General features: G+C 46.8%; 1 protein-coding gene across 1 annotated transcript in view; it reads left to right on the top strand.

The window, feature by feature from the left end:
* Positions 1-20,728, top strand: part of PASD1 (PAS domain containing repressor 1) — a 94,134-nt gene that overhangs the window by 46,743 nt on the left and 26,663 nt on the right. The window contains exons 7-11 of the mRNA XM_060249404.1: positions 1,519-1,639; positions 3,820-3,933; positions 7,081-7,199; positions 8,644-8,726; positions 17,950-18,056. Of these exons, the coding sequence (XP_060105387.1) occupies positions 1,519-1,639; positions 3,820-3,933; positions 7,081-7,199; positions 8,644-8,726; positions 17,950-18,056 (544 nt within the window). The remainder of the gene's footprint in view (positions 1-1,518; positions 1,640-3,819; positions 3,934-7,080; positions 7,200-8,643; positions 8,727-17,949; positions 18,057-20,728) is intronic.

The raw sequence follows: 20,728 nt of genomic DNA, 5'->3' as shown, positions 1-20,728 counted from the left end.
AGAAGCCCAGGACCCCATCTTCGCGTCTGAGATCTCTATCTGTTTCCATCTCCATTGGGGATAGGGATACTGGCTTATCACATGGCCAGGCTCCACATGAGTTTGATACAGAACAAATGACGGTTCAGTGGTCTCAGCCCCAGTCGCCTGTGTGGCAGCCTTCACATCTCTATGTGATGTCTCTGTTTGGAGGAATCAGGTGACCACTTCACAAGCCCCAAGGATTTGAGTTTTTATCATTATCCTCACTGGGTGTCATTGTATCTGCCTTCAGTGACCATATTGTGCAGGCCGGGTTCTCCTATTCCGGCAGTGAGAAAAGAAGAATAGCTACTAAATCCAACAGACCCAACGTAACATTGAATCTGAGCCTAGATGAGAGGGCAGGCAAACCGTCTCAAGTGTCTCCCATGGAGGATCTCCGAATGTTTGAGGAACAGGTGATTCTCAGGACAGAAGTCATTACCCCAGAGCACAAACAAAAAGATACAATTCTGAGTTGTCTCTATTTAGAGTCTCCCAGGATTATTGCTTTCTTGGTGTTGGAGGGCCTTGAGGACCTTATGCAGGAACTGTGGAAAAAACCTGCACCCTCTCCAGAAGGATAGAACATTTTTATATTTGACAACTCATTATCTGCCATCCTCCTTGGTTACGATGGAGATGAGCCAAAGGGCCAGCAGGCCTACCACTCTGTTCTGCGTCTCAATATTCTACCCTTAAGCAATTTATCTCACAACAGGGTACCATAGGCATATGAGTTGAATCAGAAACAGCCCTGTTTGTTTGTTTTAGTGGCTCTAAGAGAGGCAAGAGAGCATCATTTCAGACTCTGTCTTGATGGATTGTCAGGACCATTAGGAAGTGTTGTGATAGGGGCAGATTGCCATGCCTATTGAACATTCATGCCCATTCTACTAGGGCACTGACTTTTCTGCAGCTTTCCTGGATGAGAGTGCCTTTGATGGAGATCTGCAGTGCGGCCACCTGGTTGTTGAGAGACATGTTTGTATGTCCCTGTGCTTTGGATCTGCAGGTGAGATGTGAGGCTCAAGTGAGCAAGGCAGATCTTCATTTGTTGCTCAAGTGAGGAGAGCATGCCCCTCTGCCTGGTGAGTAGCTTGCTAGAATTCCCATGTGGGACTGCACAGAAGATTGATGATGAAAAGAAAGTTGCACTTACCTGTAACTGTTGTTCATCAGGTATCTTCTGTGCAGGCACACATACCCTCCCTCCTGCCCCATCGCAGGCTCTGGCTTTGGCAGAGCTAGTGGTTCTGAAGGTAAGGGGGTGCTGCTGCACAGGACCATGTGATCCTTGGATGGGAACAACCTTCTCACTACAGCACACAGCAGCCCCTGGAGGCTTTTAACTGTGAAGACCTATCCGATGGGCAGTCTGCTCAAGCATAGTCCCCATGTATGCCTGCACAGAAGATACTTGATGAACAATAGTTACTGATAAGTACAACTTTTTTTTTCTACTCTTGAACATGACAAAGCATTCTTTTGCCTCAGTCAGATTTGGTGGACCAAAATATATTAAACTTCCTGCCTGAGTGTGAACAGAGTGATGTATACAAGCTGCTTTCCCCACACATGCTTGTAACAAACCCTGTGGCAGTGGATTTCCTAAACAGTAAGTATTGGCTTGCTTGTCATAGCTTTGCTGGAAAGGAGAAGCTGCAAACAGACAAAAATATGACTGTTTCATAGATAACCAGTGGACAGAGCAATACTGTGTTGTGCCTGTACTGTGATGGCTGGCCATGGCACAGCTGTGGCACTGCTAGTTGCCTCCCTAAGGTGATAGGTATGCAAAGGCTGAATGGTGCCCTAATAGTGTTGCTGGGTGCTGCCACAGCAGCATCCATGCTGTTCCTGCTGCAGTGTTCTGTTCCAGCCCTGCACTTTATGGCTGTGTGATCAGTGCTTTCGGATAGGGGAATGGCAGCCCGGCCTGTAGGCTGTCCTTCCCACCCATCTGTGTCTGCTGCTGTGGCAGCATTATTGTCAGGATGGGCCCACCACCACTGTTGTGTCTGTGAGGATCATGTGGTTTGTACAGCACCCCACACATGCTCAAACCTCCCATAGTCTGCAACAGACTCCAACACCTGAGAAGCACACAATGGATGAGCTTTATTGAAAGGATCCAGGGACAACAAAGTGGTTGTGTGATTGTAGCATTTACAAAAAGAACCTCATTTGGTCCTTTGCTGCAAAGGGCACCTTCCCAATGGATGTGGGGAGGGAAGGACTAGGAGGCTGGATGTGTCTGGTGCTTTTGAGGGCCAGCTTCTGCTGGAGAGAGGACACATAGTGGAGTTTCGGTTCCTTGGATAGGATGACAGCTGTTCCTGTTGGATTGGCACCTGCATACAGGGAAACCATACTGGAGCAGCTGCTGATGTTCCTTGTTGGAAGCTTGTAGGGCATCTGACAGTCATGCATACCCTGTCTCGCACTTCAATGTCGCAAGGGGAATCCAGACCATCCACACCTAAGCGTCTTGACAGAACCTCCGTATATCTGGAGACACACTTTGTTAGTGGTATCAGGGCATTCTGCCCCTGCAAGGGAAGGGTTTGGACATCATGTGGGATGACTGTGCTCTCAGGTTGGTGGGGCTCCCCATCTGCAACGTTTTGTGTAGGGGGAGCACTGCCAACTGGTGGAGCACACAGCCCTGTGCACTAGTGCCACCTTCATTCCCCTCCCTTGGGAGACCCCCTGTGCACTAGTGCCACCTTCATTCCCCTCGCCTTGGGAGACCCCCTGTGCACCTAACTGCTTGGTGTGTAGGGTCCATTTGCATCTAGAGAACTGCTGCTGGCTTCCCTGGCTGCCAAGTTCAAGAGTGGGAGATGCTATGTCCAGTGTGGCTTGTTGCCACTGTTGTTCGCCAAGGGTGGGGACTGGGGATGGAGTGCCTTGCTTACTTATTTGCATGTGACTGTCCCTTGGGATCCTGGTGGACATGCTGGTGTAGCAGTGGGGGCTGAAATCTGGGAGAGGTCAGCCACAGAGTCTGGACTTTGCTCTTCTAGTGATGCATTCCCCCTAAGTGCTCACCCAATGGTACTAGGTGCCCTGTCTGTGTTTTGTCCACCTTCGAGGTGCATGAGCGCTAGCTCTAAGTCTCCACTGCAGGGAACTATCAGATAGCATTCTGTGCTATGCACCCTACCTCTAGAGTTGTGATGCTACCTCCTGGAACCACTTGTAGGGCAAGACGGGCTGTGATTGGGTGCTGAGGAGGGATGGAGCCAGAGTGGGGGAATATGCTGATTGGGTGTGCACTTGGTTGGTATCCTGAACTGCTTAGGTTCCTGTGGGTATGGCTGCACCTGGTGGTGAGGGGAAGGGAATTAGGAGTTACCATGGCTGACTGGTACCACGCTCCCTGGTATGTCCACATTTATGCCAGCACAGGGATTTGTGCCACCAGGGGTTCATGGAAGTGTATGGTGCAGTACCATTCATGCCCTGAGTTGGTGTAAAAGCCTCTTACACTGACATAAGTCCAAGTTACATTGGCATAGGGATCAGTCAGCTCCATATTTTGATTTGGGAGGGGGGCTAGAATTGCTCTGTTAAGCGTTTTGTACATGGAAATGATCAATAATAATAATAAGAAGAAAGATTGACTTGTCCAGAGAAAATGAGTGTTTTTAGATGGGCTCTAAGAAATGCTAGTATTGTTTTTTGTGATTATCTTTATATGGATGATCAGTACCTGAAGCTTTCTGAAGGGATGCGATGGAAAATCTTGCGACTGATATTTAACATATCTGAACAAATCTTCTCTCTTTTCAGGTGAAAAGCAGATAGAATTTTGTTGTCATTTAGCCAGAGGAAACTTAGATCCAAGTGAACCCATTATATATGAACATGTGAAATTTGTAGTAGATTTCAAATATTTTACTCATGGTAAGCCATTGTATTTTTCTTTCTCTCTGTTTCTTTTTCTCATATACTCAAAAGTTTTAAAAATACTGAGCATGATATAGAAGAATAAGAGGCACAAGCTACAGAAATTGTCTGGGGATGATGAATTTCCCTTATTGGCCTGTCTCTAAGTCTGTTTTCCTACCTTTCTGTAGAAACAGAAAAATATGAAGCATGAGCCACTAATGCTTTCTTTTTTGCAGAATATGGTATAGCCCACAGATCATAGCCCATTGTGGACCTTGATTAAATCTAAAACAACATTGCATGGAAATGAAGCTACTGACCTGCCCTAAGCCTTTTCAGTGGCTGCAAATAGGTTTTTTTCAGACGTTTGAAAGTACCAGCATTGGCTGAAGTACATCTTATAATTCTTGGCTTTTGATCAAACAAGTTTATAGTGCTTTGGAAACCTGTTAAATCTGTTCGACTAGAAAGCTAGAACAGAAGAAATGAATATTTACCATGAGCAAGAAGGACCATCTTCCTTTGAAAAACTGCTATATCTGAAAAACTGCTATCTGTGGATGTGTTCCCAGAAATGTGGGAGTGTTTCTGCAATGCATTGATGACCCATTTCTGTAATACTGGCAGGTGAATGATCATGTCATGATATGCATAGGGTGGGGTTGCGGCTCAGTGACAGCATCTGCTTTGCATGCAGAAGATTCTGGTTTCAGTCCGTGACATTAGTAACTGCAGTTGTGAATATCCAGTAGTACTGACAGGTGGATTCTGGCATCATGATATTCACATGAATTGGCAGTTGTCACTGATCATCTTGTCTCAAGCCCTTAGGCAGCTATGCCAGCCAAACCTGAGACATGAAGATTGGTTTTCTCTTAAAATGAATGTATAAATTCCTTTAAGGATACAGTGCTAGGACCATGGTTTTTAAATAGTTATCACATGATACCTTAATTGTTACTTCTTAAAGGGGAGCTTAAAGGGAGAGAGAGAATATGAGGGAAAGAGTTCAGTTATCAAGGCTTTCACCCAGTTAATTCAATAATCACGTGAAACTTAGTTGTATGAATCCATACTTCGCATACTCTGGAGTATCACTTTATTCGCCCATCTGTTTTTCAAGTAGTTCAGGGAGGTGTGCATACTTCTCACCTTCTCCATTTTTTCTTTACCACATCTCTGTGAGGTGGATTAGGCTTCAAAGACTGTGACCGAGCTAAAATCATGCAGTGTGCATGATGGCCAAGTGGAGATTTGAACCTGGGATTTCTCAGTGGCCAGACTACACATCATATAGTCCCTGTATTATGTCTAGGTCTGCCACAAGGATTTTCTGTTAGATGTGTGTCACAAGTTCTCCACTGGGAACTCAAATTCCTTGTGCACAGGGGCCTGATTTGGATTAGGACTATGGTATGTGATACAGAGGGGATTTAAGCTTCTCCCCCTGCTCTGTTGTCCTGCTCTGAAATAGGTCCTTTGAAGAAAACAGAAAGCCAGTGTGGTGTAGTGGTTAGAGTGTCAGACTAGGATCTGAGAGATGCAGGTTTGAATCCCCACTTCATTGTGGAAACTTGCTGGGTGACCTTGGGCCAATCACACTCCCAGCATAACCTCACAAAGTTGTTGTGAGGATAAAATTGAAGATAGGAGAATGATGTACACTGCTTGGGTCCCCATTGGGGAGAAAGGTGGGGTACAAATGTAGTAAACAAGTTAAATACATACGAAACCTATGTGTATGCAATTTTGGTTGGATTAAGCTTTGTTGATATAGGAATATACAGACTTCGGAGTTCCATAGAACTCTTAGTCAGACACATGTTGCATGAATACCTGAAGCTTCTGGTATTAATTCTTTTTACTTATTTATTTTATTGATTGCCATGAAGGAGGGAAATAATACTTTCCTTCTTGTATAGGAGTTGATCTATTGTACAATATATTTAAGTTGCTTTGGCATAGAATAAAGTTTTCCTTGTGGGGAAGTGGCACCATAATTTCTTTTTTCTTTCTCCTACTTTCCTTCTGTTCTCTACCTGGCAATTACAACAGCACTCAGAGGGTATTCTTCAACCTCTTTAATTTTTCATGGCCTGTTTTCACAAGCCCTCCCACTGTTAAAAATGCAACTTTGACATTTCTGAAATAATCACTCCTACACAACATTGTCAGGCAGAAAATTTTAAAACAATTGTGCACACAAGCACAGAGAGTTAGGCTACGATCTGGGAGACCCTGGTTGAAATCGAAAGGTGCGGGGGATTATGGCATAAACTGCTTTGGGCCCCATTCAGGTTACCAGCAACCTGGAGAAAATATGCCCTGTCCCCTTAATGGGATGTTATTTACCAGGTGATATTATTCACTTCCATACCATGAAGAACATCTGCCCATTTCTATATATTAAACAAAGGTTTAATGGGATAGGATTATCCTGTGGTGCAGACTGGTAAACTGTAATACTGCAATCCAAGCTCTGCTCATGACCTGAGTTTGATACTGGCGGAAGCTGGGTTCAGGTAGCTGGCTCAAGGTTGACTCAGCCTTCCATCCTTTCAAGATTGGTAAAATGAGTACCCAGCTTGCTGGGGGTAAAGTGTAGATGACTAGGGAAGGCAATGGCAAATCACCCTATTAAAAAAATCTGCCAAGAAAATGTCATGATGTGATATCCGCATGGGTCAGTAACAATTCGGTGCGCACACAGGGGACTATCTTTACCTTTTTATAGGGACAGGATATTTTGGCAGGGTTTTTTTCCTCCAGGATTGTTGGCAACCCTAGTCTTCCTTAGGAATAAATATGGGGCATAAATATCTAAATAAAAATAGTGTCTTGTGATGATTGGCGCTGGATCTGTGCCTTCCAAAAAAGATAGAGAACAACAACCAAAATAGAGATAGATCAAGATAGGTAGCTGTGTCAGTCCATCTTTAGCAGTAGAAAATAGCAACATTCCAGTAGCACCTTAAAGACTAACAGAATTTGTGGCAAGGTATGTGCTTTCGTGAGTCACTCCTCACTTCTTCAGGCATTCTGGCCTTTTCTTACAAACAAAATAGGAGTGGTTTTTTTGGGGGGGGGGCGTAATCTTTTCCTTGAAACATAATGACTGTGATATTGCTTTGTGAATGCTTCTTTCTTGTGTTCTGCTTTCAGTGCCTACATCCTCTTATAATGGCTTTGAGTCTGCCATTGCACGAGCGTTCCGGTCAGCCAATGAAGAGCAGGTCTGCCTGGTAGCCACAGTCCGTCTTGTTACTCCACAGTTCTTAAAGGTGCGCAGTCTCTTGGGCCAATGTAGAATTGCAATGCCCTGATGTGTTGTATACATAGTAGTGGGGCAGAATTGTGCACTGTGGGGCAGGGAGGAGAAGACTATAGCTGTCACTGGGCGTTACATGATCTTCAAAATAAATTACTATAGAGTCATTCTCAGGCTATATAACTTTGGAATGAAGATGCGTGTTTTAAATGCTCAGCCATATAAGAAGAAGCAGGAAAAAACTTTTCTGAATCTAGAAGGAAAGTAGGAAGACAACGGGACTACATCCTGTTTCCTTGGCATGCTGACTTTCCAGTCAGATCTGGCTGGTTCATTGTGCTGCTTGTTTTTCCCCAGATAGCAGCTGTAGTGGTAAAACTGTGTCTGCATAGTACCATTGTGGGTGAAGGGTAGGAAACTCACATGATTGAATGCTGCTTCCAATGTAAAAAAAAATAAAATGTTAGGGAGGAAAATTAAAGTAAAGGCTTTTCCTTGACATGCTAGTTTTCTACAAATGGGGTATTTTGTGGGGAAGCAGTCTATTATTGTGTCTATTACAGTTCCTCCAACCCCCAACATTCAAAAGTGGTATAGTCTGGGCCCAGGTTAACCACCACAGCTTATGTTTACAAGACTGTAAAATCAAACAGGAAGTTGCTGTACTTTCACAGATAACAAAGTCAATCCTCAACCCAGAAGGACTGGGGATGTAAGGATGATCAGCACTGGGCAAAGTGGCAGTCAGATAAAGATGAATGCCTGAGGTCTTCTCTACTAATACAGAAAGTTGTCAGATGTGTGCTTTTAGCATATTTGATCCTTGAAATGCAACAGTTGCTCTTGTGCTGTTCCCTTACAACACCATAACAGTTTCTTTCCTACCTGTGCTAAAGGTGAGCATAAGCATGTGACCGCATTACAGATTTGGGGTGGTGCTGCAGGAAAGCCCACATCATACCTGCTTGATCAGGATTTGGAATGGAATACCTTGTGCTTGATGGTGCAATCTTATGCAGAGTTACTCCAGCCTGTACCCATCAATTTCATTGGGATTACACACTGTAGTGACTCTGCATAGGCTTACCTAATAGAACGCCACATTCCAGAAGTGTGGGGTGTTGCCATTTGAAGTAGAACATTCATACCAGTTAAATATGACTTTGCAAACCCTTTCCCACCCTTTCTCTCTGGAAGTTTTGCATTGCATTGGTCCACTGCCTTGTAATCCTGACACTGATTTACTGTGTGGCCTTGGCTAGATTGATGCACCTATACAGTGAGAATGTAGTATATCTTAAATGGAGAAGTTATGCCAGATTTTCAGAGGCCTGGACAGCCACTGGCCTTGCTCACCATATGGTGCTACGTGTTTGTCAGAAAATCTATTTGTTTTCCAAGTTAACATCTTTATAAAACGAAAAAGAAACCCCCAAACTTGCCATCTGTTCCTACAGGAACTTTGCAATGTGGAAGAACCGTGTGAAGAATTCACATCAAGGCACAGTCTGGAATGGAAATTTTTGTTTCTAGACCACAGGTGAGATGTGTATATTTTTAAGTAACAGGTTTCTGAAAAATCTCGATGTAGAGTTGGAGGCCTTTGTAGTGCATAAGCTATTCCTCTCCTTGCAAGGGCTGGACTAATGAAGTTAAGTAAGCTACAGAGCACTGAAATTCCATGTAGGGTCAAACGAATGTTTCATTGAATTCAGCATTTTTTCTGTCTGCAACTTCTGCTCCTAATCTCCAAGATGAGGTAATCAGAGTTAGTGTATCCCTAAACATGGGGATTATGCTTCTAATTATCATAGCCAATACTCTAACCATTAACACATCTATAATTGAAGGAGCTGATTTATGTTAGTTTTGCAGCACATTTCATGCTTCTGTAAATCATGGGGGGGGGAATGTTGGAGGAATAAATATAGTTTACATCTTCTGTGAGATTTCTCTTGGGACTTGGATAGGGCACCACCAAGGGAGACTCTGCAGAGGAAAGCAGTGACTAACCACCTCTGCTTAATCATGTCTTGAAAACCCTCTGGGGCTGCCATAAATTGGCTGTGATTTGACAGCACTTCACAGGCACATTCATGAGATCTACCTGTTCCATGTTGTTGAAGGGCAGGGAGGATTTCAGATTCAGAATCTTAAATCTATTACTAACCCATCCTTAGGCCTGAATCAATTGTGTTTCCCCATCCTTTTAAAGAAAAAAAAATTATTTGTAACTTTTTATAAAGACTAACGCATGGAAACAAAACATAACTCATAGAGGAAAACCAAAAGTGAATTGTGTTGTGGCACTTTGAAGACTCAATGGATTTATCGTGGCATAAATCAAATGGAGAAAATACTCATTGCTGCTTGAAATCACGCTCTGTGGCTTCCTATTCCTCTCTTGTCCTTGTTCTGGCAGCCTGTTAACGTTTCATCATACAGTTTATGGGCACAGCGGAAATCATACAGTATTTTCAGCAGGAGCAAACTGTAGTGTATCAAGAAATGTCATGCGACCCGACGGGGGGGGCAACTGGGCAGTCCCAGGAGCCCCAGCGCCGGGAGCCTGTCCCCGCCTATCTCCAGCTGTGGCGGGAAGTTCAACGGGGCTGGATTGGCCCAACCAACCCAGTAGGCTGTACCCGGGATTGTACATAAGCGGGACCCGGCCCGCGTGTTCTCTCTCTTGCAACGTGCTCCTAATAAACCATGTTGCCCTACTCTCGTCTCCGCCTCGAGTACGTTACACTGGCGACGAGGATGGGATACTAGCCGCAGCGGCTACGACGGAGATCTGGGCAACAAGCGACTGTCGCCGCCATCATGGCCAACCAAAGCGGAATCACCGGCTACCTCGAGCCCTTCGACCCAACCAATCCAGAGGGATGGGAGTCCTACGCGGAGCGGGTCGAGTTCTACCTCCGGGCCAACAAGATCACTGACGCCGGAGCGAAGAGGGACGTTCTCATGAGCGTCTGCGGGCCTGCCACGTTCGAGATCGCCAAGGGTCTCTCGGCACCCGCCCGTCTGGCAGAGAAATCCTACGACGAGATCATCCGACTCCTCACGGGACACTTCTCACCACAGCCTTCGCGGGTGGCTCGCAGGTTCCTGTTCCACAAACGGGACCAGATCGCGGGCAAGTCCGCCGCAGACTACCTGGCGGCCCTCCGTAAACTCGCCGGGAACTGCAACCTCTCCCAACTGGAGGAAGCCCTGGCGGACAGATTCACGTGGGGCCTCCGCGACGAGAGGCTCCAGCAGAAGCTCTTCGCCAAAGAAGAGCTTACTCTCCAGGCCGCCTTCAGCGAAGCGGTGGCATGGGAACGAACCGCACGAACGTTTCCCCGGGCCAAGATGGAAGCTGCCCACCACGGAGAGCTGGACCAAGACGGCCCCGAGGAGGAGGAAGCCCATCAGCTACGCCGCCCAGCCGGGCCACCCAACAGAGCGACCCAACGCCCCCGAGCGACCGACCGACCACCAGCGTCGGAGAGAGCCCCGGCCACCAAGTGCGCCAGCTGCGGCGGCCCCCACGAGCGGAGAGACTGCCAATACCGGACCTGGGACTGCAGGAGCTGCGGAAAGACCGGCCACATTGCCAGGGCTTGCCGAGCCAAGCCCAACCGCAGGAAGCCGACCACGTACCACGAGTCTGCGGAGTCCCACGCGGTAGACTCCACGTCCCTACAGGTACTGAACTTGCCCCACGATTCCCCCGATAAAATCAAAGTGGCGGTCCTTATAGAGGGGAACCCCTGCCAAATGGAGGTGGACTCAGGGTCCTCCATTTCCCTTATTGCGGAAGAAACCCTAAGAGAACTGTGTCCCCGCCAGCGGCTGCAACTTCGGCCGGCAGACTTCATACTCCGGGACTTCCAGAAGAACCCGGTGCAAATTGCGGGGTGGGCGCGGGTACAAGTCGAGCGGGGGTCCTTCCACGGCCCGCTGGACATCCTGGTGGTTAAGCGCCAGCTGGCCACCCTGCTAGGTCTGGCCTGGTTTAAACCCTTGGGAATCCGCATGGAGGGGGTGGGCCAGACCATAACGCCCCGGGGGTTCGGGGAGATTTGCAAGGAATTCCCCGAGGTATTCGATGGGTCCCTAGGGAGCTACCGGGGGCCGCCCATCTCCCTGCCCCTAGACCCCACGGTCAGACCGATTCGGCTCAAGGCCAGGAGGGTTCCGTTCGCCTTGAAACCTAAGATCGAGGCAGAGTTAGACCGCCTCACGGCACAAGGCGTCCTGGAGCCGGTGGACTACGCCACCTGGGAAACCCCCATCGTTACCCCCATCAAGCCAAACGGGGAGGTGCGGATCTGTGCCGATTATAAATGCACCATAAACAAGGCACTACAGGACAACCCCTATCCAGTGCCGGTGGTGAGCCATGTCCTGGCCGCCCTAGCGGGGGCTAGGATATTTGGGAAGCTAGACCTGGCCCAGGCCTACCAGCAGCTCCCAGTAGACAATAAGACGGCGGAGGCCCAAACGATCGTGACCCACAGGGGGGCTTTCCGGGTAAAGAGGCTTCAGTTTGGGGTTAGCGTCGCTCCGGGGATTTTCCAGAGCCTAATGGACGCTCTCCTTAAGGGGATCCCAGGAGTCCAGCCGTTTTTCGACGACGTTTTAGTCGCCGCCCCGGACCCCGATGAATTCGGCAACCGCCTTCGAGAGGTGCTCCGCCGGTTCCAGGCAGCGGGGCTCAAGGTCAAGAGAGAGAAATGCTTGCTGGGGGTTCCACGGGTAGAGTTTCTGGGGTTCGCCGTTGACGCAGCAGGACTCCACCCCACGGAAGAAAAGACCCGAGCCATCGTGCAAGCCCCGGCTCCCACTTGTAAAGCGGAGCTCCAAAGCTTCTTGGGGGTGCTCAACTTTTACCACTCCTTCCTCCCCCACAAGGCAGCCCTGGCGGAGCCCCTTCACCGGCTGCTGGACAAAAAAGCCCCTTGGGTTTGGGGCAAACGACAGGCCGCGGCGTTTCAGGCGGTCAAGGACGTCCTGGTGTCCAATGCGGTGCTCCACCATTTTGACGAGGCCCTCCCCGTCATCCTGGCCTGCGATGCGTCGCCGTATGGGGTGGGAGCAGTCCTGGGGCACCAGCTTCCGGACGGGAGGGAGGTACCGGTCGCATATTACTCCCGCACGCTCACTTCAGCCGAGCGCAACTACGCGCAGATAGATAAAGAGGCCCTGGCAATCGTGGCAGGGGTCCGAAAGTTCCACGAGTATTTATATGGGAGAAGGTTCACCATTGCCACGGACCACAAGCCCCTCTTAGGTCTACTGGCCCCAGACCGACAAACCCCCCAAATACTCTCACAGCGCGTGTTGAGGTGGAACCAATTCCTCAACTCATACACGTACACACTGGTTCATAGGGCCGGCAAGGCTATGGGACACGCGGATGCGCTTAGCCGTTTGCCGCTTCCGGAGACGGGTCCGGACCCCGCACCCGCACACCAGGTCATGATGATAGATAGCCTCCCAGAGCCGCCCCTCCACGCAACGGAGGTGGCCAAGGCCACCCAGAAACACAAGACACTGGCACGGGTGCTCGACTGGGTGGTGAGGGGGTGGCCAGAGGGAAACATGGGGGAAGAATTCAAGCCTTACAAGGCGAGGAGGGAGGAATTAGCCGCACACAAGGGCTGCATACTTTGGGGCAGTAGGGTAGTGATTCCACCTCCGCTCCAAAAGCGTGTTCTAGAATCCCTACACGAGACTCATCCCGGCATAGTGCGAATGAAGGCTCTGGCCAGGAGCTACGTCTGGTGGCCGGGAATGGACGGGGAGATCGAGGGCTGGGTCCGCGGGTGCCAGACCTGCCAGGAATCCCGGCCCGAGCCGCCCAGCGCCCCCGTCACTAGGTGGGAGTCCACCCGGAAACCATGGTCGAGACTCCATATCGACTTTGCGGGCCCATTCCAGGGGCAGACCTTCATCATAATAGTGGACTCCTACACCAAATGGCTGGAGGTCATCCCCGTAGGGTCCACCTCGTCCACAGCCGCGATCAGAGCTCTGCGCAGGGTCCTATGCACACATGGCATCCCGGACACCATAGTCTCTGATAACGGGGCCGCCTTCACCTCAGCCGACTTCCAGGCGTTCCTGCAAAGATACCTGATCAGGCACATAAGGTCGGCTCCCTTCCATCCGGCCACCAACGGCCAGGCGGAGCGGATGGTCCGCACAACAAAGGAGGCCCTCGGCCGAATTGTACAGGGGGACTGGGACCACAGGCTGGCCGCGTTCCTCTTCGATAATCGGATCACCCCTAACCCGGTCACAGGAGTCAGCCCGGCTGAGCTCCTCATGGGACGCAAACTCATAACCCGGCTGGACCGGCTGCATCCCGACCGGGCTTCAGACACCCGCGGGAGCCCCGAAGTCCGAGACGCCGCCCGGGGCTTCTTCGCGGGCGACCCAGTTTTCGCCCGAAACTATGCAAGGGGCCCCGATTGGGTGGCGGGGCGGGTAGTGAGGGTAACCGGGTCCCGCCACTACGACATATCAACGGAGGGGGGCCAGGTACTACGGCGGCACATTGATCAGTTGAGGCGCCGCACCCTTCCGGAGGCCCCCACGGACACGGACGAGGCTATATCCAGCGAGGAGCCTAACGGAGACCGCCTAGATGACGCGATCCCAACATCCGTGATGCGGGCGCCGGAGGTACCGGAACCGACCGAAACCGAGGGATCCGCTGAACCGGACGGGCCGCCCCCGTCCACTCCAGGACCTACCGAGGCACCATCCTCGGCGGCCGCGCCGCCGCCACCGGGACCCCCCAGACGGTCCACTCGGGAGCGCCGGCCCCCCGCATACTTACAGGACTTTGTACATTAACCAGGGGGGGAGGGGTGTAGTGTATCAAGAAATGTCATGCGACCCGACGGGGGGGGGGCAACTGGGCAGTCCCAGGAGCCCCAGCGCCGGGAGCCTGTCCCCGCCTATCTCCAGCTGTGGCGGGAAGTTCAACGGGGCTGGATTGGCCCAACCAACCCAGTAGGCTGTACCCGGGATTGTACATAAGCGGGACCCGGCCCGCGTGTTCTCTCTCTTGCAACGTGCTCCTAATAAACCATGTTGCCCTACTCTCGTCTCCGCCTCGAGTACGTTACACAAACATAGCACTTGCTCTTGGAATTAACTAGAGAAGTGTTTCAAAGGAAGCAACTCCCTGGAACTCTTTTTTCATGTTCAGGAGAACTACAGTGCCATAATTAGCTATTCCATTATATATTTCTAAATATTAAACCTAGCAGTCTTTACTTATGATAGTAGTGGCTGTTCTACCTGGGAGCAAGCTGCATTAAATCAAGTGGGAGATTTAATTTGCGAGTAAATATGCAAAGCCTGTCATGTGAGTCACTGATTCACTGAGGCAGGTAATCAGATAACACAAACTGAAGACAGGCCAGTCCCCCCCCCACCCCCGCACACACGCACACCTTGCAAACGTAGTTACTTTACAGATAGACCATGGATCTATTAGCTTTAATAGACTGTGAAAACAACAAAAAGTAATTAAATGAAAATTAAGCAATTAGTTGCAGGCAGTTTTAAATGTATATCTAGAAAAGAGTGTCTTTTGGAGATGAGGCATGAATTGTACACAGTGTCCTAGAAAGAAAATGGATTATGGAAAATCATGTTACTATTTTAAACGAGAAAATGTCACAAGAAATCCTATCTTGAGGCATTGGTGTGAAGCCACTCTCACTCTCCGCTTCTTGCAGATGGGTGAATTTTCTTTAGAAGCTTGCCTGTACTGAAGTCTCAGATAAAGGTGATAGAAAAACAGTCCAGACATTATGGATGTGTATTGGCTTTTTATTATTTTGCACATTTATTGCAGGAAAGTGCACTGTAGCTGTGACAACTATCATTTGTCATGTAATGTATGACAAATACATGTAATGTATGAAGCAGCAGTAATTTACAGATTACACAGTGGAGGCTGTTTAGTGGCTAACTTTGGTGTAAGTGAACTCATTCTTGTGAGACAGGGCACATTACAAAGCTATGAACCATGATGATCTAGTGGCTTTGTTAATCCTGTGATGTAGAATCCAAGATCCTATCATTTGAAGCAGTTAAATGGATTTCTAGAGTAAAATCAGTAGCATTTAAGATACACATTCAAAGGCTTAGTTAGTCATAGTTTCTCACCTATTCTCCTGTGTCAAGCAAGGCTTGCTTTTCAGGCTGCTGATTCCACCATTAGTATGTGTGAGCAAATGGCATAGTAAATTTATCTTGTAGATCAGTAACTTTTGTAGACTTTTGTGCAAGGATGGGGCATGTCTTCCTTATGCTGGACAGTTCCTGTTCTGTGTCTTTTTTCTCCTTTTTGTGACAGTACAAGAAGGCATCTGCTCTAGTTATTCCTGCACTTTAATTAGGACATTTCATACCATGCTGAGTCACTAGTTTCCCATTTGGAAAACTTCACAAGAACCTCCAATCCTAGGCAACACGCAGGAAGTTACAAATATCCTGAGAAATGAATAAGCTGGGGCAGGGGGGGGGAGAGGAATCATTTTCAGTCACAGTTTAAAAACCCTGTGGTGGTGTTGATGAAATATTTGTTTTGTGTCTACTAATTTCTCTACAGCACACTGTAAGCAAAAGGATGATTTACTTATAGCAACTGAAAAAAGTGAAGTGACATTTACAAAAAAATAGGGTGGTATTCAATCAATGGGCTAAACCTCATACAAGTTTATGCTTCAATAAATCCATAAGTCTTTTAGGGTGCCACTCATAGCAGACTCATAGTGCAGCCTTAGGAAGAGTTTATTTAATTTACAAAATTTATACCCAGTTTTTCTGCTGTCATCGGGGCACTAGATTAAAAACATGGCATAATAAAAACAGATGTTGAAATTATTAAAACAAAAAAAATCATTAAAACAATTCAAACCAAAGCTAAAACGCACATACAAAAGCATAATGACAACAGTTAAAACATAGGGTAGGAAGCAGGGATGACCAAGGTAACGCTAGGTGAAACAAAAAAGTCTTCTCCTGCTGGTAGAAAACAACAACAGAAGTGTACAGAAGAGTCTCCCTGGGGAGAATATCCCAGAGCTTTGGTACCATGACCGAGAAGGCCATATCTGGGTTGCCACCTGCCAAATCCCAAAAGGTGGGGGCATCTGAAGCAGGGCCTTGGAAGATGATTGCAGCAGTCAGGTAGGTCTGTAAGACAGTAAGCAGTTCTCTGGGTATCCTGGTCCAGTTCTATATAGGGCTTTAAAAGTTACACCTATTTAAGTCCATCAAGTCTCTGTTCATGACACATTAGCAAACAAGCACAGTGACTGTAGATTATCCCGTGTTTCTGCAAAATTAATGGATCTCTTACAAGTCACAGCCAAGCAGTTTTTACCTAGATGTAGTTATTGTTAAGGCAGCCAACTTTTGAATTTGCTTCTTTAAGCTGTGTCTTTATCATCAGTTTGCTCTGCAGCAATTAGTAAGTAGTAAACTCTCCAAATGCTTCACTTGCTGATTTTGTTAGAACCTTCATGTTTCCATTCAGTGGGGTAAAGAGAAGCTCCAGAGAGAGGCCATTTAAGGAGAGGGAAAAGATGCAATGGGGGAGCTGGGGAAGAGAATTCCCTGACTCCTTCTGATCTCAGTCAAGGTCTCCCAGAGCTGCTACTTCCAAAGGAAATAGGCATTTGTGATCTGATCAGAGACCTTCCAGCATCTGTGTCTGATATGGCCCCAGGGTCCCTTAAAAAAATAAGCCCCATAGTGTGTTTCAGATTTCTCTTTCACTTTAGTAAACAGCAGATTAACATTTTGTGTACTATGTGGTCTTAATTGCTTTGTATTTTTATGAGCATTTTTGTGTAATTTCCTACTGAAAGCCATTTGTAGGTCACTTTATAACACTTGCCTGCCACCGTAAAGTATTGAGAGGCAGCTGGAAGAAAGGAAGTACAAGAGGGATTTTTTTTATTATGCAATAATGCCTCCAGCTTGTTCTTGCCAGTGCTGTAATTTTAGAAGCATTAACTATTTCCTCAATACATAAAAGTTGTCATTCATGCTCCTATGCATGGAACTAATGGAATACTTGAACAGAACTAAACGTTTCTAGTAATCCCCATCAGAAAGTCAAGGCAAATGCTTTGATAGACAATTGCTATAAAGGAACAAGTGCAATTGGGGTGCTAGTTATGGCTTACAGATCACACACTACTCTGTTTCCAATTTGTTTGTGTCCTGGGACATAATTCAGCCTTTTTATGTGTAATCAAAACAATTAAACACTTGGTAGTCACTTGCTAGTTTTGTTATTCCATTGCAGTAGAAACATAAAAAAAGAATTTTATGACATCTGAAAGATGAACAGATTTATGACGACATACCTTTCCACAGACACAGCCCACCTGCATCTGATGAGGTGGCCTCTAGGGCAGAAAAGTTAACGCTACAGTAACCCCATTAGTCTTGTAGATAACTGAAGGCTCTTGGCTACTTTTACATTAACGTTCATTCTCTTATGCAATCTCCTTGTGTGTGACCAAGGCTGACTGGTTCCTCAAAACATTTTTTTTGCAAGGCCAAATAAAAAAAGGTTTTATAATAAAGCACTGGTTGATTTTTTTAAACTTAGAATCATAGAGTTGGAAGGGACCTCCAGGGTCATCTAGTCCAACCCCCAGCTTCTTGAAGAGCTCCCAAAATAACACAGCCAAGGTTTGTATGTATTGATTTCTTTTTGCTTCTGCTTCCAGAGCTCCACCTATTATAGGTTACTTACCCTTTGAGGTGCTCGGGACTTCAGGTTATGACTATTACCATGCTGATGACCTGGAGATTCTTGCTAGGTGCCATGAACAGTGTAAGTGACCTTGTTCGTTGCATCCATGGACATTTCATTTTGTGCATTTTAACATGGCTGGTTTCTTTCCTATTTAGGGTATCCATGCAAACCATTGTAGCCAAACAAAAAGCAATGCTGCAAATTTGGTGCCTCTGCTTCAAAAATGCCTCCCCCCCCCCCCCCGAGCCCCAGATAACTCCCAGATTGATTCTTCATTGTACTCTATTGGAACCATTGACTATAATGGTTTCCATAGGGTATAATGGAGCTGAAATAATTTAGGAATCCAGAATATTTACTGAATTCAAATATCATACTGGTATTGGGATTCAGAATTGGGAATATCAGGAAATACCAATATTTTTCAGGTTCAATATATCCAAACCTAAAAATACCTAGTTGTTTTCTTTTTTGCATACCCCTACAAGAGTAAGCAGACTGTGGCTGTATCCTCATATTGCTGGATACTGCACTATCAATGTTCTATAGAAAAAATTTGCCACCAGGGGTGGCTTGTCCACACTGGGGAAATCCAGTCAATTGCTATGGTGCAATGACAGCACCAATATCCAACGATAAGTGGAAACAGCTTAAACAAGATACGCCTGGAGACAAATGATCGTGTAATGTCCAGTGAAGTGTTTAGTGTAGCCTTTGTTGCACAAACTCTGGTTTAGCAAGATATTTGAATGCAAGCCCTAGTTTGTTTCCTATCCCTCTCATGTTTCTAACAGTATCTGGTGATGTTGACACGGTTCAGGTAAGAAGTTCCTTATTACCATCCCATAGTGCTACCTTATCTAGCACATAGTGCTACCTTATGTAGCACCTCCCTTTCTTTTGTACATTCTTTAGAATCAGCTTAAGGTTACACTGAGCAAGGTGTCTTTTGGACCTAGTAACTATGGACAACTAATCAAGCCTGGGTGCATTTGATTGATGCATTAAAATCAGAATGAGGCAACTGATGCCTTTTGCTGCTGGCTTGGAGTAAGAGGAATTAAACTGATCTCCACAGCAGAGGCGGCCCTAACTCTCCTGGCACTGTCTGAATTGCATGACCTGTTACAGAGTGTGCTGGATGTTCTCATTAACCAGATTAAAGTGGCATACTTAACTCGCTGCCAAGGGTTTGTTTGTTGTTGGGTTGTTGAGGGTTGGGGTTTTTTTTGCAAGTTTCTCTTTTAGCTCTGCTTGGATCTGTCCATACCCTGCCTTGTTTCTGTAGTGAAGAGCAATTCGGCCACCCACTCATACTTTGGGAAGAGTTGTCATTGTTTTTCCTGCTCTTGAGCCTTTAAACAGCAGCTAAACATACCAAAAATTTTGAGGACAAAGCCTTCCCTACCACCTATCTCTATGCCAGGAAAAGTTCTGGTTGCTTAATTTCTGGTTGCTGGTTTGCTGTACAGACCGCTAGTCATCATCGTACCTCTTATTGGCAGGTGGCAGCTAGTGTAAATAGACTGGAATAAAAGGAATGTGATTTCATTGTTTGGAGTGGTTGAATACAGGTTTTAGATGAATTTCCAGTATCTAGCAGTTCGATACTGTTATGCACTCCCTGCTTCCCCAGACAATGAGAATTTATAGAGGTAGCTCAAGACTTGAGGCATGTATGCTTTATTTACAGATTATGTGACGTTTGATGGGTTCTTATGCCACAATTGTGCTTTTTAATCCCCATAGGTCCAGCACAGGTTGCCACATGGAGATTTGCATCAGTAGCTTTCAAGCTACTGATCAAGACTGTGGTGGGTGTCTCCCACTGTTCCATACCTTGTAGATAGATCCAGATGGACAGCTGTGTTGGTCTGAAGCAATAGAACAAAGTAGGAGTCCAGTAGCACCTTTAAGAACAACAATTTTTATTCAAAAAGTAAGCTTTTGTGCGCATGCAGACTTCATCATTGTCTGCATGCATACAAAAGTTTACATTTGGAATAAAACATTGTTGGTCTTAAAGATGCTGCTGGACTCCAACTTTGTTCTGTTCCATGCCTTATGCTGTCATCCCTGTCTCTCTCCTTGCACTAGTGACCCAGACTTGGGGTTTGCTGCACAGCAAGCAAGGCACATTCTAAAGCAGTTGACTGCATAGTAAGAGACCCTCCAAGTCAAGCTTAGGTCACCAGCTACGTGTTGTCGTTTGCCAGGTGTTTTTTGATAGTATTAGAAAGGCAACAAAACTAGGAAGCTTATTGAGCTACCAGTGCTTTCTTGTACACATCTGGTGACTGGAAGTCAGCTTGGTGGGTCAGAAGATGGAGTAGGCCAAAAGGTACAGAGCAGAGTTCCAGCCTGCAAACTGGCAAGTTTAACTCCATTTCAGAATATTTTAGCTGATGTTATACACTGTTGATGTTAGAACAAAAGCTTGCAAACATTTGAGCTAGCATTGGTGCACTCTTTTGAATTTTGTTTTCAGAAAAGTTTCTGCTTGCTATCATACTCCTGACTTTAAGATAGCTGTATCTGAAAAGGGGTGCATGGGTACGTGGCAGATCTCTGAGCTGTAAACTAGCAACCTTTACAAATACCAGAGCCCCAAGCAGCATTTGAAACTCAGGGAACAAAAGCTACTTGACAGGAGGAGGTGTGTTGGGGTTGTCTCTTGATGTTTGGAAAGTCAAAGCATCAGAATTCCCTCAATGTGCAGGACATAGTGAGCTGTTTGGCTCCTATCATGT

This window comes from Heteronotia binoei, chromosome 11, assembly GCF_032191835.1.
Source record: "Heteronotia binoei isolate CCM8104 ecotype False Entrance Well chromosome 11, APGP_CSIRO_Hbin_v1, whole genome shotgun sequence".
NCBI lineage: Eukaryota > Metazoa > Chordata > Lepidosauria > Squamata > Gekkonidae > Heteronotia > Heteronotia binoei.
Note: the sequence above shows the minus strand (reverse complement) of the source record. Positions and strands in the feature narration are given on the sequence as shown.